Raw genomic sequence first — 25,888 nt, 5'->3', positions numbered from 1 at the left:
CAACCTAGAGGAGATCTGACGTGATTTTTAAGTATTGTACATACAGGAAAGGGATGGATTTGGATTTACTACGATCAGTCTTCACTTCTTATAGAAGCCGCAGTACCACATTAGCATTAATACTCACTAAACCAGATTCTTTCCGTGCTCATTTTGTCTACAGTTCAATGACAGCCCACACAGAACTTCGGTATTTATTTGTGTTGATGTTGGTGTCGTACCCTGGCAAACGGCTTCCGGAAACAGACTGCATTCAGTGTAGTGTGGCAGTAAAAACCCCCTGTTGATTTGGTTTATCTGAGTTTGAAATCATTTAGCTTCTGCTGCTTCTGTTGGCAGTCACATTAAAATGCTCCTAATGGCTTTGTTTTGCCTCGAATGAAGGTTCATTTAATGTTCCCTTTTAGATTTGTTATTTAAAAACAAACATGTAACTTTCACAGATATCAACCCCTTAATGCAGCATCACCAAAATCACTTACAGTAAGAACACCTCAAGAACACACAAGACGTTAAATTGTACAACTGAATTTATATTGCAAACTGAATATAAAGCAGTGGTTACAAGTAACTGCAATGCTGGTAATAGACATGTCATGGATGTGTTCTTTATCCGAAAATGTCTGTGCGCTCTAACCGAGTAGCTGTTATTCATGACCACTCTGTGCGCACAAACCGACGGTTTAATCCATTAAAGCAGTGACTACTATTGATGAACGGACATCAATGCAGCCAAGTATACCAGACGGTGAGAATGAGCAGTGGGCTTTATGCACGCTCACACACGGAGCATTATTAAAAACACATTTAGTCGTCATCTTAATCTCTCTCTCTACACGCACACACAAAAAGTATAGGGCTGTCAAAGGCTTCTGGCTCTGACAGCTGATCTCTCCATTTCTCTTTCATGCTACGTTTTTGCGCAAGGTGGAAGTGACACGGGGGACACACCCACTGGCGAGGCAGCACTTTCATTAAGAGTTTTAGCACAAGCTTTAGTTTTATTAAAGCATTAGCCTGACAACTGCAGTGATATGCAGTGCTTTGCAAAGTAATTAGACTATCAACCTGTCTTATTTTATGGAATGACAAATCTCTGTGGTATTTTTTATTACACAATAATACAAAGAAAAACTAGAACATGGTGTTAGGAGAAACGTTCAATGCTAATTTTTTTGTAATTAAAAAGAAGAACACACTTTTTGGTGTATTTAACAGCTCCACATAATGTCAAGGTGTTTTATGGACTGATTATTTGTGGGGGATGTGCTTATGGCTTTGTTTCATTTAGTCACGTGATACTTCGAAATGGAACTCTGAGCTCTGTCTGGGTAATTTCCCACTTACATTTTCTTGTTCATCAGTCATTGCAATATAAATGTGGCCTTTGCAATTGTTCAAATTATTTATTTGGGCTTCGCTTTGTATGAGATTCTACTGAAGAATGACTTGATCATGTTTCTTAACAACTTCCATCCTACTTGTCTTCAGCTGTTTTACAGGATAATCACCTTAAATTTGAGCTGATCTCTATTTCATATGACCACACGATTCAGTTTTTCCTAAAGCTGGGTCATTGTTTCTGGCAAACTCTGTATGTGCTTTAACATGGTTATTGATAAAACAGTAGCTTCTTTTGACTTCCCATATATTATTTTCGTACCAATTCTTTTACTTGATCTGTAACTTCTTAGCAAATATCTTTTTAACCATCCATGAGGAATGTTACTGAAGTTATTTTACTGATCCACAGATACATACCAACTGTACAGCAATCGTTTTGATGCTTTTGTCGTTTGCAGTTTTGTCAAATCAAAGAATGTTTACTTTCATATTTACACCACTCCCCACGCACAACTGAGAATCACTGATCTGCATGAAGACATCAAACTAGTGTTTCCTCATATAAGCACTATAACTACACTTCTAGACTACACAACATAGTTTGTGTGTGTATGTCTATGACATGGATTTGATAATGCCTCATTGGTAAAGGTTAATAAGAAACATTTCAGATACAGATTTCGAAGATTGAAAGTACAAATCTGCAAATCCCTAAGGAGGCACACAGAGAAATTGCATTAGTAAATGTCAGCTGTCAATCCATTCGTAATGCCAGTGAATTAGATGAGAACTACCTATCACAAAAAAGTTTCTCTATTGCCAAATGCGGTTTAAGGGTTGCCATGGAGACATGAGTTTTAAATATTATGTGAACAGCCGTCACAGAGAATAGGAAGATTTTGGGTGAGCTTCCTATCTAAAACTAGTTGACTCAGAAATGAAAACGTTGTCATCATTTCCTCACCTTCAAAGTGTTCCAAACCTTTACAAATGGATTTTTGTATTCTGGGGCACTACTGACATGGTAGGAAGAAAACTACGATAGTAGTCAATGGTGCCCCAGAACTGTTTGTTTACCCACATTCCTGTATAAAAATGTATACAGAACAACAAAATAAGAAATATTATATATATATATATATATATACTTTATATAAAAGAATAATTTTTATTATTTACATTTTTTTATTACATTACGTTTTATTCAAACTTGGGTAGTTGACAAATAAACCGTACCATGTGTCCTGCGGCGTTTTTTATATTATTAATATTTATGTGTTTTAAAATAGAAAGCAGCATAATAAAGATATATCTACTTGTTGTTTTTTCTAAATGTTTGTCGTCACACCATAGGATGTGGGGTATATTTGTCAACTACCCAGTTGTAGATTCACATTTTCTTCAAATCTGTATGCATACATTTTTGCATGTTAACACCACGGCTGATGCAACCATACATTTTAGTAATTGATAGTAAAAACAGGGTAACAAAAAATAAAGGCAGCAGAACAAACAGGCTATCTGCAAATGTTGCTGTCTGGCATTGGAACAGATTCTACTTTGGCAGAGTACCCATTGATCCTAAAAATGTCTATGTAGGCAGTTCAAAAGGGCTGAAGAAGAGCAAGAGATGGAGAGAAAGTGAAAGAGAGACAGTTTTTACCTGGGTGTCCGTGCAGTGGTGAATGGGGGCGAGGCAAAGTGGGTGAGGTGCTGGATGTCACTATCAAGCTCTTCCTGTTGCTGGTCCGACAGCTGTACAAGAGAACATCCAAACATATAATTCAGTATCATCAAATGTCACACACAATAAACACAGGGGATTTTTTGGTAGATTAAACCAAATATAAAATATACTATAATACACAGTATTAAATTGGACAGCATGCCCATTCAGAAAGATTACAATGTACCAACAGCTGTGCAGTACAGACATATACTCTACCTATAAATGCCAGTGTAGTCTGGACTGTCACTTTCCTATTCAGGTCACACAAACCGGCCTCGTTTTACGAGGCTGAATGAGCACAGTAATATCTGTCCTCTGTCTCTGGCTTAAATGTGAAAATCTTACAGCTAGGGCTGACAGGGCGAAAATGGCCACCTACAGCTCACACGAACCTTGAGACCTCAAGCTACAACAATCTCGCCTAACGCTCCATTGCTGACTTATTCTAGAACCGGTTCTAGAATAAGCTTTCAAGCGGTAACAGGTAGAGCAGCATGGAAGTAAAGGACGAGTGCTGTTTGATTTAATTGAAAACCGAATATTGACACACACACACTAACAAACTGCTGCGCAGTGACAAGACTAGCTTTGAATGTTATGGAGAGCTGACAGTGAAAGGCAGTGGTCACGACAACATTAAAAGTCATCAGTATCTTCTGGATGATTTCACCAGAGGAGCTCAGTGCATACAAGAATAAGTACTGCATTGAAGACTTGCACCGTTTTCCAGCCCAGCCATCACTCAGTGTGTGTAATGGAGGTTCAGAAACAAGTCCCAGCAGGAGGGTTGAAGAGAAAAAGAGAGTGGAAGATGGAGGAAGCAAGCTAACGTTGGCACATTAATACTTAAAGATAGGCCTTTCATCTGAAGCAGCTGATAAGAAAAGATTACTTTTGGTGCTGGCTTAAAACGACACATTCTTTGGAGAAGGATGTCAGCTGAAGGAAGTTTTGAGCATGTTTCGCTATTGTCTAGTATGTGCATACTGACCAGAAGGTGCTTAAAATAGTTACGATCGAGGATCAAAGTAAAAACGCACAACTTATATCAGGAAAAAGAGATTCACTAAGATTAGGCTTGTTCATCTCATAAAGTGACAGAACGACCAAAGAACATACATTATAATAGTTTCTCATCTCATCTCTCACGACTGGCCAGGTTAGTTATGAGATGTTATATTATATGCCAAGTCATAACACGCATCTATTCACAAAGAGGGATATGGATCTATTTGCTTTCTACAACCAAGCTCTAACTGCAATGGGATCTCATTGAGCAGTTTGTCTGTGTTAGCAGTAATTAGCAAGTACATCTGCAATATGAACAAGTCTCCAATGGCCCAATAAAACTGGGCTTCTATAAAAATTGTGTTGAGTGTTATAATTATGTGACCAAAATTATCAAAATAATAGAACAGCGTTCATTTTACTGAGTCTTTAAAGGCATAAACAATGGTGGCATTTCTCAAAATATTTCTTTGCTGTTTTCCACAGAAGCCACAGAGTATTTTTTTATTTTTGGGTAACTTATTCCCTTACTGAATATCTTTCTCATGGGTTACTGTATTTTTAGTCTCTTTCCACACATGTAGCTTTTACTCAAGAATGGTTGTTTTACTCCATGCTAACCAATTCAGACTGACATACTGTTCAGCCTTCCAATGTGGCAGGTACACAAACCTGTTAGTGGTTCCTCATACGTTTGTTTCAAACACCCACAACCTGCCAATGCTGTCATGAAACCTTCACACAGCGGAACACAAGCTAACATTAGACAAGGAGTCATTCTTAAGAACAGTACAGCATGGGCTTTTTATTACTGCCATGACAGTCATATACTCTTGTGATTCCCTCTCCAAAGGAATGTAGTATTGGTGGATGTTGACAGGAATTAACAATAAAGAAAACAAGGTCAATTCCAGGAGGTGCACTGTTGTTGAGCTACACATTCTCATTAAACCAACATTCCTTCGTCAGAAAACTAGAAGGGGGCACATTGCATCAAAAAGGCCAAATACAATTTACATGTTAATAACGTGAGCAGCTGTGGAGGGTTCATGGGTGTGAAAAGAAAGTTATCCCATATTTACAGTAATTGGGTAATAGAATTGCTTCCCTTCCAACTTCAAAACACAGAGAAATGTCTATTCCATTTGTGAGCAAACCTGCTTGTAGACATTTTCGTCCGGTTGATTAGAGTTTGCGTTTATTAAGCTTTATTTGGACTAATTTAAATGAGCTGGATTTGTATTGGGATGATCTGTATGATGTAAATTTTGCTAGAATATGTTAATTTAGAAATTTGTTTATGAAGATAGACATTTATTTATTATCAATGTTCTGGTGCAGATGTATCTATATGGATGCTACGATGGTAAGTACTTTAACAGATTACATTTTGTGCGTGTGACTATCTTTCCATCTTCATTTGGGGTTTTAAAGAAATAATGTCTTTGTTCTAGATTTTCACTTAGTGTGTGACAGTTAAGGCGGAAATTCAAGCTCTCTTAAAGTGGGCCACCTGAACTAAGCAAAATCATAATCCACTCCTCCACACACTTATCCTGGATTAGATTTTCATTAGTTCATACACAGTTTTACTCTTGTAAAACAGCCTACATTTGAGAATACATACTATAGCACACTCATAGAGGGCAGCCTTGAGGGCAAATCTTAAAGGAGTAGTTTGCTTCAAAATGAGAATTCTGTCATCATTAAAACGCCCTCTTGTCATTTCAAACCTGTATGACTTACCTGTATACTTCTGCAGAACACAAAATAAGATCTTTCGAAAAATGTTGGTAACCGAACAGAACAGCCCCCCATTCACTTCTATTATACAGACACGCAACCCATGCAAGTGAAAAGGGGGCTGTTAACAACATTCTTCGAAATATCTTTTGTTTTCTGCAGAAGAAAGAAAGTCAGACAGGTTTGAAATGACAAGAGGGTCAGTAAATAGTGACAGAAGTTTCAGTTGAAGGTGAACTTCTCATTCAAGGATGAGAGATGAGCATTTTCACACCAGTCCCAAATCACTTTGTACTGTTTTTAAGCGTGAATGTGTTTGTGAGAGATTGTGATTGCTCTTCTATTCAATCCCTCTGATTAGAGGTAAATCAGATGAGTCGATATAATGGTGGATTCTTCATTCATGAGAAATAAAGCAGAGCACCGGTGGATGACAGAAAGAAATTAGACTTCTTCACAAAGCAGTGCTGGATAATGAGAGATGATCTGCTTCACTAACATCACGTCCTAACCAGACATGTTTCCAAATGTTTCTCTCCAACCAGAATGTGTTTACGATATGCAAGGCGGGATTTTGGTCCAAAGAGATTTTAATAAGCTACAATAGATACAGAACAATAATGCTTGGTAAGAATAATGTGTCACCTGACATCAGATTGCTGGTTGTTTCTATGAAATTTTAGAAGTTTTAATTTCAACTAAAGCAATTATAAAAGTAGAAGGAAAAGTGCATGTGAACATCTGTCAGGGCATCTGCATAAAGTCATGCTGTGCGGAGACTTGGACACTGTCAAAGTGTCCTTGTGATATGACAGGTTCGATATGACATATGTGTCAATACTTTTATATGCACAAGCTGATACGTAACAGATGGTAAGAGTAATACAAACATTAGCATATAAATGCATCCACAAACATGCATAAACATAGAAAGATACAATGTGATGGAAATTTCCGGTGTCGTTTTTGCTTTTCAGCATGTCAAATGATTATCCACTTCGTGGCCAGGGGAAACAGAGCGGTGTTCCGGTCTAGGACTCACACTGCCAAATGCCACGAGCTGAACGGTGTAATTACTGTGAACAGATGCAAGGAGCCTATTAATACTGAACACTGCAATTAGGAGAAAACACCTGCTAGCATGGTGCTCCACCCAACTCAAAGCTACGGACAGGTTGAGAAGAGAAAATGGAAAACAAATGCACTGGCTCATTTGTAATTGGCTTGACCTGATTTATGGTTTAGCAAGCATAAGCCAATCGAGACAATGGGGATAGTGGTTTCAAGAGATGCAAACCAGTCAGACCAAGTCAGCACTGTTCAGAAAGCAAATTATAGAGAGGTTAGTCAATAGGGAGCGAAGAATGTTTGTGTCTTGAGTGACGAAGTCCTGCTTTCTTTCTGTAATCGAAGATCTACAGCAGCAATATTGTACACAAGTATTCTTTGTAACAACAGTGATTTTCTTTGTAAAAGCTGCAACACGTAACTGTATTTACAAAACATACTGTCCTTATGTGCGCATCTGTTTGAAACATAAAATTGCATGTTGCATTACGTACTTATTCATATGTGGGTTGTTATTTAAAAGTCACTGACTGCAGCTTTAATGTGTCAGAGGAGAACTGGCACTCCTAGCTGAGAATGGTTTCCCTGGAGGGTTTTTCCCCATTTATTCATCATTGGAGTTTTGGTTCCGTGCTACCATTGCCGTTGGCTTGCTCACCGAGAGACTGGTGACCTTAGGTTAACATCTGCAAATTTCATTAACAATGCTTTTATGAGGATGATAGTCTCTGTTATTACTCTTTACACAAATGTTCCTCTTCAATGTTTTCTTTTTTCATGTAAACCTCCTTTTAAACAATGCAACAGTGTAAAAAGTGCTATATGAAAAAAAGTGCCTTGACTTAATATTGCCTGTAGCATTTCATATGTGGGCTAATTAAAATGAAGGCAAACCTCAACCATTACATTACTGCTCCTTGTCTCCTAGGCATTCAATGAATCAATGACTGAGATCTACTCAAATGCGACCACGAAGGCTTTCTACAGGCTAAGTGGTTATATTGAGTTTCAACAGAGCAGAGAAAGATGAAAAATAAAAAAAGGAAATCAATCGCTTGGTCCATATCATCAGAGAAGAGGACAATCAAACAGGCTGAACGATTTGGAATTGGTTCTGTTGAATGTTTCATGAGAGGTTTCAAAAGGACTTTTTTAACAAACACACACACAGACTAGACTGTCATGTGGAGTGACTGTAATGAAAATGCTGGGGGGATGCCGAACGGTTTGTGCAGAAGATGAGACAGATGGAGACAAGAGAGGGAAAAAGCATAAACCGTAGAGGAAGATGAATTGTTATTTAGCCATTACACACAGCTACGGTTGTGGCAGTATCAAACTTACATTAATGTGAGGCCAGGTTGAAGTTTTGCCTGTCTTTACATTCCTACACTATACGTTCACTTTGTAACGTGCAGATAATATTTGCAACAGAGATGCCTTTGGGAAATTCCATAGGGGATTGTGCAGAATATTGACTTAATACAAGCTGACGAGGTGATAAGAAAGCGAGAGGTGGGTTCAGCATCACCCCAGAGACAGCGGCAGAGGAGATGCTGAGTTATGGTTGCTTTACACACACATGAGAGAGATATAAAATACTAATAAAATACAATTATTAATACCACTATCATAGTGATGCTGTGGAAATTATTAACAAATAAACAAACATCATTTGACATTTCTGTACTTTTATAGGTGTGTGAGCATGCCTGAATGCAAAGTAGGTTCAAATCAAGGAGTCACCAATGGTGCAAGCAACAGGTGGTGTTTTCACAGGGGATGAGAGACACACAACACACTCTCTTGACACATCGATGACATAACAATAATGCATAGCCCTCAACTGCTGCAAAAGTCAGGTGGGTTTTCAAAAGGATAGGGTCAGGATGGCTCGATATCAATCCTCCATACTGCAGTTGGAAGTTTAGACCGCTACAAAGTTTAGGTTTGCTATAATGTGGCATTTTATTTACACCTGCTTCTACTGGTGGTTAAGGGCAGACATACGTTTATTTATTCAGATTTTTGTGCTAAATGTGCAAGATACATACTAGTCTAGAACTTGCCATAGAGCCACCTTAAAGTGACAGTTCCCACAGATGAAAATTATGTCATCATTTATTTACACTGGTGTCGTTCAAAAACTGCATGACTTTCTTCCTTTTGTGGAACACAAAAACATTTTGAGAAATGTTATGTGTTCATATTATGGAAGTCAGAAGTCATACAGGTTTGTAATGACATGCGTAATTGATAAAAGATTTTCATTTTTGGGTGAACTATCCCTTAAAGACATCAAAGATCCCCCCCCCATGTGATTGCACAAAAAACTGTGATTGTAAACTTATTTTGCAATCAATAATAACTCTATAAATGAGATATTTAATCTTGGAAAGTTTAGGATTTCCATCCATACAGTGAGGTAACCATACATATTCATAAGATATAAATCAATAAGCCACAATGAGAGACCATGTATTACGGCACTTTCGAGCACAGGAATTCCCATCACACTAATTTCACGTGGCTTATAGTTTTTTTTTTATTGCCCACAACAGCAATGATTAAAGAAATAAATGTTACAATCAGGTACTGTCATTACTATGTCCACTGTGCGAAACCTGTGTCCACCTTATTATTCAAAATGTTTTTTTTACTATCCAACAATTATCCATAAACTGATAAACACTGAAATGTGCAGTGTTATGTTAAAAGTAAATGTTTTTTTAATAGAGACATATTATGTGAAATGACTTGTAGTTATCACACAAATGGACTCAAGATAAAAAATGAAGGGACGCAATTATATAAATAGTCATACACAAGCATATAGTATTCATCTGTAAGGTTATTATGTCTTTATGGAATTCAAATTGTATTTTGTTTCTAAAAAACGTTTTTTATAAATGATGCAATTTAAGTGCTTAAGTATAACATTTTAAATCTCTAACACACCCCTTTTATGATGAACATGTACAGTATGTTTCATTTTTCCAAGAGTTCAAAAGTTAATGAATTGTAGGAATTTACTAACATGTTCTTGTTTACTGCAAGCTGTTTGGTTGTGTCAAGCAACATCACGACTTGCATAAATATCAAATGTGTTGTGCGCTTCAACTTCAAATGCAGATTCAATCAATCACAATTTCAGAGCCATACGATTTATACAATGCAAACTTGTAACTCCACGTTACAAGTTTGCTTCAGCAGGACCAAAACATGTTCCTGGCATGACTCTTGCTGCAACCTCACGATTAGCGAATGAATCAGGCATCTAGCTTCACTGTGAGAAAGACACTACCTTACAGAGAAAGACAGAGAGCGGAAAGAAGCTGATCACTCTCAGCTCTGTTGCTATGCAAGTACCGTGCCCATCCCTCATCTGTCTCTCCAGGCTACAGGGAGAACACAAGCAGGGAAGGATGAGACTGATTATATACGGTCTCCGTGTACATGCATCCATGTATCTGCATCTATCTCTTTCTATGTGAGTGCTGCACATGTGTGCATTGCTGTCGAAACAGCACAGTAGGTCAGAGCAGAACTGCCTGATCTCCAGCAAAGTGCTATGAAAAACTAACCTTGAACATCGGTTTGTGTGTATGTGTGGCTACGTCACGATACGAGACCCTGGCTTAAGGTCTACTTTTACACGCACCGATTGAAAAACAAGTACATTCCATGTGGCCAGTGTGGATTGTTTGAACTCAGCGTGAACACAGACATCAGCAAGAAAAAGAATCACTACCGCACAGTACATACACACGCACAATCCCAACCTCAAGACTGCACAATGCCATCGGCTCATATGACTGAAAAATCTAGTTACCAACTGCCACGAGAGTAACAGTGGGAGAGGAAGAAAAAGACGTTGTACCTCTTAGATCGACGAAGCATGCTTCTCTCCGGCAGGGAGAAATTGGAAAGCACGGTCCAGAAGGAGTCAGACATGATACCGGTGTTCTAACATGGCTGTCATCCAGAGATCAAATGTGGAAACGCATTGGCGATTGAAGAAAAGCGGGCTGATCAAGTACGCTTCCTCTGATACTGTAGTAAGCACTAGGATGATGTCCCTACTGCCGGCAACCTGTGACATCGGCAGAGCTGGTGTGAGAAGCTGTCATGTGCTTTTGCTTCTCTCTCTCTCCCCCACACCCACCCTTCTCTCTACCCTTCCGTCTAACACATACATTAAAGATCGGTCACTTTGATTGGCTAAATGTTGAGTGATTTGTAGACTTTCAAGTTGACGGATAGTTTACAATTTTACAATAGTTTACAAGAAACACTATTTTGCACATTACTCGTGTAAACACTAAAAACCGGTATGACCTAAAAACGAGAATATTACACCATGACTACCAATTGCAAATTCTGGTACTAAAACATGTAAGAAAAATAGCAATAGAATTTAATCCTGGATGATCTTTCAGCCTGAACTGTCTGGATTTGACAAGACCATTCAATATAAAGTCTTTGGAGAAAGTGACAGAATGCACATCCACACACACACACACACACACACACACACACGCACACACAAATGCTGGAATGTTCTGTCACAGGCTGATATGGGCACAGAATTCTGTCTGGTACAAACCGCTTTCTAAAATTCTCCTCCATCATTAATCCACCAGGTCACGAAAAAGATGTGGAAGTGAGGAAAAAGGTATGATAAAGATAAATAGAGTTGGTTCAAACGAAGTCTGTTTCTATGTACGTATGTGAATGGATTTGCATGGGGTGCATGCCAGGCATGGCAGCACTGTTTCACCTTGAGCTAACCTACACCAGGGGCTGAATTGCTCCGACACACATCAAAGAACAAACAGCTAGAGAGAGAAAACACCTCCGCCCAATAGCACACACACAGATCCATACACACCAAACAAACTGCAGGCAACCTTAGGATTTATTAACAGGCTGGTCAGTGGTGGATATGGTTTTTGCATATTCACTTGGGTCCAAAGTGTTGTACATCTTTCAATAGACGGTTTCAAAACACCAACATAAACAAACGCTGCTGTGGAATATTTGAGAATTCCGCAGAATATTATACGCATGTGGACTGCCCTTAACTTCAGGTTCACATTCGCAAATAATAAAGTGCCTGTTGATTATTTCTGATAACAAGCGAGAAGAACCGATACTTGGCTAAACCTCAGTCTGCAATATTTTGAATTTAGACTGCGATACAAAGCTTTAAGTCCCTTTGAACAGGAAGTTGTGATAGTTTTTACTTCCATATTCTGACACATTTCCGAGTGAAAAGGAATTTCAAAGGAGAAAATTTGTGGTTTGCCTTTGCGATTTTATTGGATGTGTAAAAATTTATGTTGTAATGATTTTGATATGAAACTGGCAACAGACAAACAGTTGAAGGGGAGGAGTTAACGGATGCTCCGGCCAAGCCATCTAATTTACGACATTTGAGATGGATAGTCATTTCAGGACGGAAGTGCATTCTCAGATTGTAATTGAAGATTATGAGGGTACATGAACTTTATAAAGAAAATTACTCACACCGATAAGATATTTAACATAAACGCTGAAAGATTTCATGAAAAAATAAGATTTGTAATTTTTTATGTCACTGGGACTTTAACCGCTAGATGCAAATGTCCCATACGGTTTCATTAAATGTGGTAAAACTACAGGACCAATTCAACAAATTGTTTGTTTAACAAAATGTACATACAACAAAATTCAACAAATAATTTTTTTTCATTTACAATAAAATTATAATATAAATCAATATTAACATAAATTAACCTAAAATATAAATAAACACTAACCTAAACAAACACAAACCGGACGTTTAAAGCAGTCCAGGTGCACGCATCCTATGAAACAGTCTATAGATCCTCCGCATCTATAGACTTTTATTTCTAGATTTACATTTACATTTCCAAAGCGACTTGCATTGCATTGTATTATACATTTTGTTTCTGACTATGTTCAATCCCCTGGGATTAAACCCATGAGCTTGGTGTTGCAAGCGCTGTGCTCCAACCATTGAGGCACAGGAAAGGCATAGCAGATCACTTGACTTCTTTGACCAATAAACTTTCTCCCACTAAAGCGCACAAGATACCCTTTGAAACGTTCTTAGGAACGTCAGGCTGAAATGGATCATCAAGTTTGGGATATTGTGGAGTTCACGCCAGCTGGAGAGCATGTTGTCATTACTAACAAAACAGGCACATACCACAGAAGGAATTATGTAGTGACACTTACTAAGGACTACAAATTAGTATATATAACTGAAAATTACTTTTTGTTATGAATGTTAACTTATATAACACAAGACAATATAAATCGATAGTGTTTAATCAATTGTTTTGGAAAAAGTTACATGCCTAAATTTTATAATTGCTTTTACAGTCTTTGTGCAAAATATGAAACACCTAAAAGACATTATTGTCTCATACCCGATTTACAGATCAGTTTATTTGCTGGTCTTAAATACAGCAGTTCAGCAGACCAACATGAGAATGAAACTCACAGTGTACACATAAAAAAAGGAGATTCTGTGTCCATTCAGGGAAAAAGTGAGTCTATGGAAAAATCCCCACTGTCTGTCGAAAGGCCACAAGAAGCCTCCTGCCTCTCTTTTGGACGCCCTGTTGAGTTGAGCTCTAAAACCTGCAGTTCTAAAAAGCTTTAAGATGTGAAACCCTACAGCTTCTCTGTTGGTATTAACCTGCAGGGAACTGTGAAAAACACCCATTCCGCTCCTAAGATAACATCATTTAGAAATGGAAAAAGCGCCCGGTGCTTCAAGTCAATACACAGGGGAAATGAGCCTTTCGCATGAGAGACAAGCCATTTTGAACATATTATTGTGATCACGATCAATAAAATATGGCCAGATCACCAGCATTCAGGAAAATAGCATGAATAAAACTGATTTCCTCAAGTTAGGCTGAATGTGAATAGAAGGTTATAGAGACTGCACACACTGATGCTCTCTTCAAAACACACACATTTAGAAACTGTTATAAAATTGTAAATAGTTATACCCTGTACCCCGAAAACATGAACATATTGTGCTACCTACATTGGCTAATAGCAAATATACAAGAAGAACACCTGTGACCAGGCATTTTGTGATATCAAACAAGAGATCACAGAAAAATGAAATAAAAAAGATGCGCAAACATGGACACACACTCATAGCCATAGCCGAATGGGACATGATGTTCTGACACTCCAAAGCAGCAGGACAGATCTGCTTGATCCCATCCGTCTTTAAGCAGAATCTCTCTCATTCTGTTCTACAGGAAGTCGACACACATACAGCATACAGTAGGTACGTACAACTTTGACAAACCATATCGAAGTGGACTGGCATTACGTTTTCTTGCATGTAAAAAACTAATTTTCTTACATATATAGCCACAACACAGCACTACTCCATTATATAACTTTCAACAAGATTCAACAAAAAAATGCTACAGTAGCATAGCAGAGTCGCATGTTGTGACAAGTGAGGTTAGACTATTTCTAAAGCTTACCTCCAGATGAAGGGGTTGGTGCCGGGGGCAAGCACAGGGGCAGACGCAGACCCCTCGGGTCTACCAGGGTACGGAAGGAAGAGAGCAGAGGGGGAGCAGGAGGTAGGGGAGAGGAGATGATGCAGTAGGCTGCTGTTGCCATGACAACGGTACTGAGCAGTTGGCCAGATTCTTTTAAGTAAACATGGCAGGAGAGGAAAGTAAGGAGCAATATGAATGGATTAAAACAAAGCTTTCAGTGTTTGTCCTTGTGTGTATGTGTGGAGAGCATGGACCTACGGTTTATAAACATGACCAATGCAATGGCTTAATATGACAATGTCACCATGTGGTGCAAACTGAACTCTCCCTTGCTCTTAAGCATAAGCTCTAGAGGAAAAACAAGATCCCGTTTGAGCTGTTTGTATGACAGTCAGTTGCCCTGGTAAGCCTGAGAGATGAAGTGACAGGCTGTTTCACCAGTATCACACGCACGAAAACTGTTTTATAGTTGCACATTGATGTGTGATGAGGGTTAAGATCATGAATTTAATTTCCATAATGATGTGTCTGAAATGCAAACAACTTTCAGTTGTTAGTACTTTAGTCCTGCAATACACTTTTATAGCCTTTTATACACTTTTATTGGCCAGTTCAATCCATTATCTATTGAATTTCGACAAAAATCAAACCCCAGGAGTGACAAAGTCATCCAACAGCAATGTGAAAGATCCATGGCATGTCAAGACACGTGAAAACTGATAAAGGTAATCACATGACTTAAAAAAGAATCTTTCTAAATACATGTGCAAATATTATTGTTGTATTGCTTAAAAGTAAATACGAACTTGTTTTCTTTGCCGTATTTGAGGTCTGAAACAATTGATCCCGTTTTCAGTTTTCATTTTATGCAAATAGAAACAATATATTTATTAGAAATTTGGTAGCAATATTGTTAGTAGTTCACAGAATGAAACAAAAATGAACATTTCACCTAAACTACCTAATACATAGTAAATAAGAAATGATTTAAACATGGTCTCTTAATTTTTCCTCAGCTGGTATGTCAAAGTCTGTACTTTCAGAAAAGCCAGAGAGGGTCAATTGAGTCTTCCTGCGTAAAGCTGGGCAGGAGGCTAGAAGCCAGGAGTCTGAAGCGGACATTGCAGAGGAGCTGACTGGGCAATAAGCTGACATTTGACATGACTGAATCTTCCACAAACATACTCCGCTGACCAAGGACTTCGTTCATATTTCCCTGAGTTTTTTTGGCTCAGTTTGTATGTTTGGAAGCTGGAAGCTGTAAGCTGAGCCACACACTGTGGCTGTCAATCAGCTGGACTGAGAGCTGGAAATTCATGCACAACTGAGTGCATAAGTGAAAAGAAGGTATCACGTTCCCAGACAGACTGAGAGAGAGAGGCAAGAGAGAGAGAGAGAGAACCTGGTGCTTTATTGCCAGTCTGTGGTATGTTTGTGTAAAGCTAATGCTGTGGTCATGTTTAGAAACCTCAAACGCTAGATGCACATTGTGCACGCTCAAAATGTGAACAATGCCAATTGCTCCAAATATAATTATATTACATATTACATAAATCACTGCAAGTACAGTTTGTAAGCTCACACTTCTCTGGCATGATACGTAAATTTGTAAGCTAAAACAACTCTTACTGTAAATGCAGGTTGGGGGCTCCAAGTTTTTCCTTTCTTTTCTTCATTTTCACATTTATTTAAACCAGAGAGGACTGAAGCTGGATGAATTAAAGAGTTGAAACTGGGATGAACCTCCTCAGTTTAACACGGTTGCAAAAACACCAAATTCAATACCGCTAAAGTCAACTACACAACTGCCATCTCAAATGTAGGAAGTCAATTTCAGCAATTCCAGCCATGTTTGGATTCGCTTCTGCAGAAACATCATCAACTGTCAGATTACGATGTGCCATGATCTAGCCTCAGCTCGACGGCTGCCAGCGCGAGTATCCAATTCTGTGTGCCCGAGGTCAGGAGTCATTTGCAGGTAAATGTCAGTCCTTTCAAAGTTGTGTCTGGGAACCTTATGTCTTTCTTTCAGAGCACCACGATGTACCATAACATCAGTCCGAGGAGAAAATTGTGAGAGAATTTCCGCAGTGAAGTGAGGAGAATCCAAATTTCAGGGCAAATCAGACGTCAAGGTGGCAGGAAAACTTCTCAAAATGCGGACTGTACTGCTAACATATAGGCACTATTAGCAAACAAACACACAGAGCTCTGAGTGACCGGGTATTCTCATGATATCACAAGACCCTGGGGAGGTGCAGCTGTCGCCCCCACCTCACCCAGGCCCACCTCCGTACGTAGATACACACACACACTTCTGGGAACTCAGAGAACAACAATGTTCTATCCACTGTTAGCTAAATCTAAATAATTCCAACACAGACACACATAACTACAGGAATATCGTGCGTCCAAACATATAAATATGTGTCATCGTTTAGTCAATCTCATGTTGTTTAAAACCTTTATATGACTTTTTTATCACATAGGAAGATCTTTTGAGAAATGTCGCAGTGGTTTTGTCTCCATACGAAGGAAGTCAATAGGGGCTAGTGCTGTTTGGTTACTAACAACTTTTTAAATATCTTATTTTATGTCCTGTCAAGAAACAAAGTCATACAGGTTTAAAATGACATGAGGGTGGGTAAATGGTGAACACATTTTCATTTTGTTTGGCGAACTATTCCTTTATCTTCATGTGTCAAATACATATAGTTTTCCTTTTTTAAAGAAATACAACAATGAAGGAGTTCATTAGCATAATGCCCAGGGTGCTCTTTTTCTATACAATGAATTAAAAAATGCATTATAAATGGTAGATTTGCATGTGAAATGTCAAATGTATGTTGTTATACGTTAAAAAATATCACCGTAACACTAAAATCAATTATGTTTTTGCAGATCCAACGTCCAAACTCTCCTCTAGATCCAAACTCTCATCTTTTACAAGGTTTACCGTACCTTTAACCTTGTGACTTGCATTCATTTTTCATTCGTTGGAATAACTGGATAAGGTTAAAAAAAACTATTTATGTTTCTGGTTTTCCAGTTTCATTCTCTAACAGTGAAAAGTCCTTAACCTGGCCATAAACACATATGCCTATGCCTGAGAATTTATTTTATAAAAATTATATTAAAAACATATTACATTATAAGTATTTCATTTCATGTAAGGAAAGTGAAAAAAGAATTGAAGGTAATGAGATGTGAGTCAGAGAGTAAGCATCAAAGCTCTAAACGAATGAGGGGATAAACCGAGTTCTCACTGACTTACAGTGTGGTTAAATAAAAGACTTGATTTCATCAAGTCACTTAATCCAGCGGCGGGTGGAATGAACTCTGTGAACTGTCACAATGGCAGACATTCTGCCCACCCCTGCCAGTCAACGACAGAACGCAAACCCCTGAGAGTGGAAACATACAAAACACAACAACAGTCCGCCATTACACAATATCAATATTACACCACCCACCTCCCCTCACTTCTGATTCTGATATTGCTCTCAGCGATTGGTTGTAAAGTGCACATTCTTTGCTGGCAGTCGGTTAAAAATAAATATGCATGAAGATATAGATAGGTGTGTGAGAACTAGCACCGAGATGCTCAGCTGTCGGAAAAAGCCTGCAGTAATCTGCCTGTGCTCTACCGGTCACCTTTGACCCCGTGACCCCATCCATGCATGGTTAACTGCATCCAACACTGTGATCTGGTAGGAATGCTAACCGAACTGATACAGCATGTGTCAGAGATATTAAACATGTTTCTTATCAGACAGTATCCAGACGTAAAGGCATCGTCACGAGATTAAATCACTGCTTTAACATCCTTCTTGTCTGACTAAATCCCTTTATTTGAAATTGTCATTCACAATGTGTCATGGGATTGCGGTTTATTCACTCACTAAAGACTTTAAGTACAAAGTCTTGTTCTTGTGTAGTTTTTTGATTCCAACTAAAGTTTATGTTGTGACTCATCTCAGAGCTGTTTTATGTATTCTTTATACATAAAGATACATATAAATTTTTTTAATGAATATCAATAAATACGTTTAGGATATTTTTTATCAGGCACTACCCAAATCCCATAAATATAATAAGAATTAATAACAACAATACTAATAAGCCTCTGTATCCAGATGGCACGATGCCTAAAGTGCAACAACAAAGCTGTTTCTCCATCATTCTCGAAGTATCTGTAGATATTACCAAGGGACACGAGCGTAAATAAAACAGATGAGCAGACCTAAGCAACTCTTTGCTGAATGGGCATAATATTCTCTTCAGAAAATGTTGAGAAATCTTTTTTCTCAATGTCTGGTTCTCCAGAATACGCAGCATTCACTGGTCTTATGGACCCTCTATATAGACTGAGATCAAAAATCCAAATGAAACCGTGTACTCACAAACTGCCTCTTCTTGGAAGACTCAGCTCCTTCTGAAATGAAGAAAAAAAAATATCGCAAGATTAAAAAAACTAACAAAAATACAGTGTGTCACAAATATTATTTATGTACATTTGAGAGCTCGTGAACAGCATGTAAGATTTTAGGAAAACCTAAATGAGGTGCATGCATTAAATCATCCACCAGGTGGCACAATTCCACATAACCACTCGGATGAAAATGTGTGAACTGTTTGCATAGTGAAACTTTGTGCTCAGTTATTACACAATTTACACAATGTTAAGCACACATATTACTTTATTTTTATATTCTAGATTAAGTTTAGGACAGAGTGGAACGGTGTACTGTATCCTACACTATCAAAATCTAATTTGTAGTTTAATTATGAATGCTAAACATTTACATACATTTTAGTACAAATAGTAACAATTTGTTTTTATACTTAATATTGTGTACCTCTACCAGTAAAAAAAAACTGTAAACGTAGGTATGTATGCCTACTGTATATACATGCACGTCATGTACACACATGATCTACCCAAGCAAACATGTATTTTACATTTGAACTGACAAGTGCCATTTACACTCCACTGTACACTCGCATTTACAAAAGCAACCACTAGATGGCAAAAGTGAACCAAGTAACACCCTCCTGCAATATTTATCTTAGGGCTGCATGCATACTGTTAGTTGGACCGAGAAAATACAACTGATATCAGGTCCCGAGGACCCACAGGACAGAGGGTACACACACAAAATAAGGCAATTCCATCTGTTGTCGCCCATAGAGAGCAGATATACTTGTGTAAATATCTGTGTGAGTGCACATACACCATAATCATGCAAATAAAACAACCAGCAGTGATTAATAGAAACTTGTCTCTTGGCAAAACAACGTGAAGTTTACCAACATAATCAGACAGCATGGTGGAAAACATGCAAAGTGAGAGATATGGAGCATATGGGACAAAAGTGCAATAATGTGTCTGTCAAATTGCGACCTGGCAAACATTGGATATGCTGATAGTCATGTTGCCCATGGCGACAATAATTGTACTAGGAGAATGGTGTGTGAGTGTTAAATCTTTCTATCAAAACATAATCCGAACATTGCCATTGACTGACTAATAGCAAACACAAACACTGGCTTCTAGATACGTAAATCATTAGATTCAATTATGGGATGTGTTCATGGGGCCCAACATCCATTAACAGTGTGGGTGTACGGGCACTAATCCTTACTGAATCAATTCATCTAGTAACACAAACAAAGCAGTTGGGACCAAGTTTATTCAGTTGATGCCGTGTTTATACAGCAGATGTTGTTTTTAGGCACAATAGGCTTTGAAATGATGTGAGTGTTGTGCACTTAGAGTAAATAAAGCTTTCATCAAGGAAAAAATTATGAATAAAACACAAGAGGTTTGAAAAGAAAGACTGTTAGAAATATGAATGTAGCGCGAAGGTCCTCAATTCAATTCCTCAAAAAAGCACCTGTTAAAAGACACTGTAAGCCAAATGCATAAATGCAAATCTTTGCTGTCCTTCTAAAACTTGTGTGTCCAAATTTGCTGTTTCTCAAGCAATGGAAAAACCACTGTACTTTTGAAATGATTACATACTGTGTTTTCAAAGTTGAAAAGCACTTTTTGATACTTTTTATTGGTTAGATATTTGCAAAACCCAATGACAAACATAAAGGGACTAATAACAAGGATTCATGGCAAAAAATAAAAATCGTGAAATACGGAGATATGAAGTCTCAGATGGACAGCAACGTATATTCTATTATACTTACACAAAACACTACATGAAACATCAGTTAGTGCTTAAGGAGGATATACAACATTTAAACTTTTTCCAGCATTGTAAATGACTGCTTCAATAAACATGTAAAATTATATTTGATGCCTATTTTAGCAATTTACATTACTTCTAAACAGACCAAATGCTCCATATTCAAGATTCACAATTTCATACACGTTTTAAGTTTCGTCAGCACTGTCTTGTGTATATTGTGAAACAAATCAACCAAAAATGTACATAGTTTTTTTTTCATTTTACAACCTTTAACAAAACACACACAAACACGCACACTTATAAATAAAATTGAATTGAATTAGATAGATATAGCGCTTTTCACAATTTCTATTGTTGCAAATCAGCTTAACATGCATTTTACTTAAAAAAGGGACAAATTTAAGACAGTACATAGTAGTAAGATACACGGTATTATTGCAAGTTTTTCTCTATGCAATGGCCACTGTTGAAGCATAACTGAAATAAATGCTATGTTGTATTGTCAGTGACTGTCAAATACTCAATTGAAGTATGTTTAATGTAGGTATATTATTATTTTAAATATTGTTATCAGGACTGAGAACCTAAAATGACAAAATACCAGAAATATTCAGCCGGGCTAGTAAATGAAAAGTGGAGAGAACTAGTGTGGATAAAAACAATAGACTTCTATTGTTTTTATACAAAGCTAGTTATGAATACTGTAACTGTTCTATGCAAGTGCAATTTCTGGCTGATGGTATAACTCTTTAAATGCACTTCAGCCTCCCACTAAAATCATCTCTTATTACTGTAACATCCGACAGAACAGGAGATTGAACGTGATAGACTATAAACGAACATAGATAATGGACGGCCATGGAAATGAACAGTTACTCTATGAGAGAGACAAAAAGAGACCGAGATCTAAACCTGTATTTAAGCATGTCTGAGACATCTGTCTCTCCACATTGGATGGGGACTCAGTCAGGGAACCTTCATATTCTCAAAGTGCAACTTTAGCAAAACATGCTCCTACTTTTTAATTAGCGACTCCACCGATACAGGCTGATATGCCTGGAGGCTTTATATGGGGTAGCTTTTCAAAAACTGGAGATTACTTTCCCTCTGTGCCGTTGGAAAAAACTGTTCCAGCTCTCTCTCTCTCTCTTGACCTCTGTAACCTCCTCCCTCTCTCTCCATAACAAGCCTGAAGTGCTCGCCAATGCATCCCAAATACTGAACACAGGTACTATTGTATCAGCCTGGTGGTGCTGAAGATGGTCTAAACCTTGTTAGCGTGAGTGTGTAAGACGGACTCAGTATCTACCCATTTATTGCCCAATCTCATTAGATGTACTGTCTGATACTGTACCGGGATGCTGCGTTTGTGTTCAGGAGAACTGAACCCCCAGCTGAGTTCTGAGTGATGGAAAGGAGAGCCTGCGAAATAATACTTGAACAAAGCTGTACTACAAGGGCAAAAACACAAGATGAGCTCTTTTGTTCAACAGTGAGATGGGGAAAAGGCTTTCAAATTGTTTTAATAGAACTAAGGCATCTTGTTAATATTATATCATTTTAGAAAGAAAGCAAGAGGTAGTATTAATATTTGTGCTGTGTTTTTTATGTAATAGGCAAAAAATATATGATATTCATATAAAGATATGTAATCTGAGCCGAATGATCTGTGTTCTGGCAGACTGATTACATTAAGGCATATGGAGGGTGGGGTCCGCAGTAGACCAGGGAACAGTTGATCCGATACACAAAGATGCACACATACACACCGAGCCAAGGCTCTGTCATTGCTATGAGCTAAAAGGCTGGGCAATGAAATTAGCCAGAGTGACAGTTTGGAGCAGACCCCCTGCTCTTCCACAAAAGCAATCTCTCCGATGGAGGCCATCAATATTTCTTAAGACGGTCCAGCATGACAGGAAGCTGTAGTTGCAGGGAAATGTAATCAGGGAGAAGGGCCAAAAGCAGCAGCACGCTGCTTAAATGGACCGCTGGAAATGGTTGAGGCCATCCAAAGCTTTAGAGTGATAAGCAATTTGGTGTTTACACTGTCAAATGGACTTAAGCGAGATAGATGTCAGGTTTCGGGGTTACAAGTGTGACTGTTGTATCTCGATGCGGTGCAGTTATATCGTGACCTCATTGAGCCATAAGGTAGAGTGGAACCTGATTGGGTCTTGCTCTCTTTGGCAACAGTTTAATGTTTGGCAGACAACTCGAAATCTTTTGATTGATGCTGACATGTAATGTCATGTCCTCCGGCGTAGATTTCAAGCTAACATAGCCAATTACAAAAGCCTCTAAGCCCTTGCTAAACTCATTGCACATTCAATATGTATTTCATTATAGAAACTGTCAAGTTGATGCAAATACCGAATGTGTACTCAAGTACACCAAGAAAGTACACAAGAAACCAAACAGTTCTGGGGCAGAACTGTTGTTTTTGTTTTTCCTGCTATGGTAGTCAACAGTGCCCCAGAACTCTTTGGTTTCTCAAATTATTTCAAATGTTTGACTTTGCATTTAGCAGAAAAACTAAATGTATACATCTTAAGGGCAAGTAAATGATGATGCTGAGAGAAATAGCTTTAGAATGCACAGTTTTGAGTTCAGCGAGATAATAAAGATGACTTCTTTAACAATAATGCCAGTATGGCGCATAATCACAAAATAATAGTCTACAAGGTACATTTTTGGCAAAATGATGTACATAAAATCAGAAATCAAGAGCAGAAATAGTCTATGTTAACATGTGACGCCCATTAACAGGGACACCCTGCTGAACTTTGTTTATAATTTAATGGATTATAATTTCAGACAATCAATATATGTTCACAATTAATGTGTCAACAATCAATGTTAACTCTCTTAAGTGAAATAAAGAACTGCATAGTATAACTATACGACCTATTGTGAACACCTAGTCCTGTAGAAAGTGACAAATGAACAGCTCCTTCCTGAAATTATTAAATAAAAGAAAAGGTCAAGAGGGTCCAGTCATCACAAGTAACTGCATTAAGCAGGGCTGAGGACTGTTAAATCATCTCATGGAGCAAATGAGGTGTAGCACAAAGCCTGTCGAGACTAATTACTTACAATGAACAAACAAGAAGGTAAACCAAACTGAAAGACGTGAGACAGACAATGAGGGAGAACAATCTGAGCCATTTGTACTAAAATGATAAAATAACCAATACATAAGACCGGGACATTATTATAATGATTGACTAAAAACATTGAAGGGTGGACTATTGAAAGCTCTGCTAATACCAAAACAAAAGTCCATAAAATAAGACGACGATTTCTATATGGTTTAGTTACAAGGGCAGAATCATTAAGATCTCCATAACAACACAAATAATTACTCTTATATACAGTATTTTCTGAAAGATATTACGGCCCGTTCAGAGCGCCAGCGACACTGCGTTAAAATGAGGCAATGTCATTGCTTTCAATGGAGAGACGGCTACCCGAGCAACAGCGACAGTTGGCGACAGGAAGTGGGCGTGTCTAGTGATGCGACAAAGTTGAGATTTGCTCAACTTCATGCAAATGATGAGCGACTTTTGGGAGCAACTACCAATAGATGTATAGCAGCGGAGCTCACATCATTTGTCTCTGGTCAGTTACTGCAGGGTTTGTTTATAAATGTCACTTGAGAAACCAAAGCTAGGAATGCCTTCTAACGACCTCATAGCAAGAGACTAGCAACACAAAGCGACAGAGTCAGAGTATTGGCACTGGTCTCCAGACATGGCTGAGGTCCCTCTTCTGAAGTCTGTGGGCCAATTTTCACCTCAACAAGCAGCACAATTTATGGTACGGTGTCATTCCGGTCCAAAGCACACCATGTTGGACAAGAGGACAGAAATTGAATACTTGGGCTTAGGGTTTGCTCTGACGGGTATGGCCATCATTTACCCTAAGACACAGAACAGACTGAGGCAGTTGCATGTGAGAGAACAGTGCGTTTAATTTTGGTTGTAGCTCATTTATATTAATTGGAGTGGGTGCATGGAGTATGTAGGACAGGAAGATGGTCGAGGCGGGGCTGCAGGGAAAGACAGGACACAGAGCAGCTGTGGTTTATAGAGACAAGCGAATACAAGATTAAAGATCAAGAAATGCTGTGAGAATCTTCCGCTGGATGCAGCTGCAGCTTTTAAGAGGTGACCCCCCATCAAAACGCACAAAGAAAACTTGGATGTATCTGTCGCCAGCCGCCCATCACGTTGCGTGAAGGCTCAAACGGCACAATTAGCAATCGTGATATATGAGGATCTCGTCTTGTTGGATGTGAGCACCAAGTAATTATCTCTACTATTGTGGTGGGCTTTTGGCAGACAGGACCGTCTAGGGAGGAAGCCCCTAATTCACTCATTCTGTCTTCTACTTCGCTCCCTCACTAAGATGCTAATCTGGTGATCAGTCTAGCTATTCACGCTGACTATCAAACTGTGGAAAATGAAAAAAGAACGTAAAAAACACTAATCCTAATTAGAATTTGCATATTCAAATTAAATCGACATACTTCGATGAAATTTCTAAATGGAGATAATGGAGAGAGAGGAGAAAAACACAATGCTCTTACTAAGATTGACAGTTTCTTTTTTAACCTTTAAACAATTAAAATCCGGTAATGCCGTTCTAGCGTTTCAAGCGGGAAGCGGATTTGTCGGTATGTGTGTGTTGACAGCCATATTGCCATTACCTTTATCTGAACTGTAACCCTTTATGCTGCCGCTAACACTGTTTTCTCTGCAAATCATTTTGCATTAGCGTCAGACTAAGGTTTACGATGCTGTAGCAACTTTCTGTCAGATCTCTGAGGAGCTCTCCATGTGCAGCAGCAGGCTGCCTTATTGGTATATATTGCCGACCGAGGCATTTAAAAAGAGCTCATCCATCTTCTACATATACAGTGACAGCCGTCATCCCCCGGCGTAGAAGGAAGATTTTCAAAACACAAATGTCTGGCAGATTGTTCAGGGAGATGCCTCAACCAAAAAGGGAATTTAAATAATGCAGCGTTGTGCTGTGTATGGTTTTATTCAGGATGCTATTCCGTTGTGCTTTGAGTGACAATAGAGACAGAACAGAACAACACATCATGGAGTGGAAGAGCATTAGAAACAAACTGGGTCGTTACAGGTGTGCGTGTGTTATTGAACAAGAAAGCTGTAGGAAGGAATCAGAAATGTAAATATAATGTAAGCTGGGCTATTTTACACTGCTGAGATAAAAACTCA

General features: G+C 38.4%; 1 protein-coding gene across 2 annotated transcripts in view; it reads right to left on the bottom strand.

Annotated features, from left to right (window-relative positions):
- The window catches only part of mast2 (microtubule associated serine/threonine kinase 2), a 108,124-nt gene that overhangs the window by 25,155 nt on the left and 57,081 nt on the right, over positions 1 to 25,888 (bottom strand). For both annotated transcript variants that reach the window (XM_079460784.1, XM_079460785.1), the window contains 2 exons: positions 18,840 to 18,871; positions 3,008 to 3,099 (listed from right to left, as the gene is read on the bottom strand). In XM_079460784.1, the coding sequence (XP_079316910.1) occupies positions 3,008 to 3,099; positions 18,840 to 18,871 (124 nt within the window). The remainder of the gene's footprint in view (positions 1 to 3,007; positions 3,100 to 18,839; positions 18,872 to 25,888) is intronic.

Source organism: Barbatula barbatula, assembly GCF_947034865.1.
Source record: "Barbatula barbatula genome assembly, chromosome: 7".
In the NCBI taxonomy this organism is placed as follows: domain Eukaryota; kingdom Metazoa; phylum Chordata; class Actinopteri; order Cypriniformes; family Nemacheilidae; genus Barbatula; species Barbatula barbatula.
Note: the sequence above shows the minus strand (reverse complement) of the source record. Positions and strands in the feature narration are given on the sequence as shown.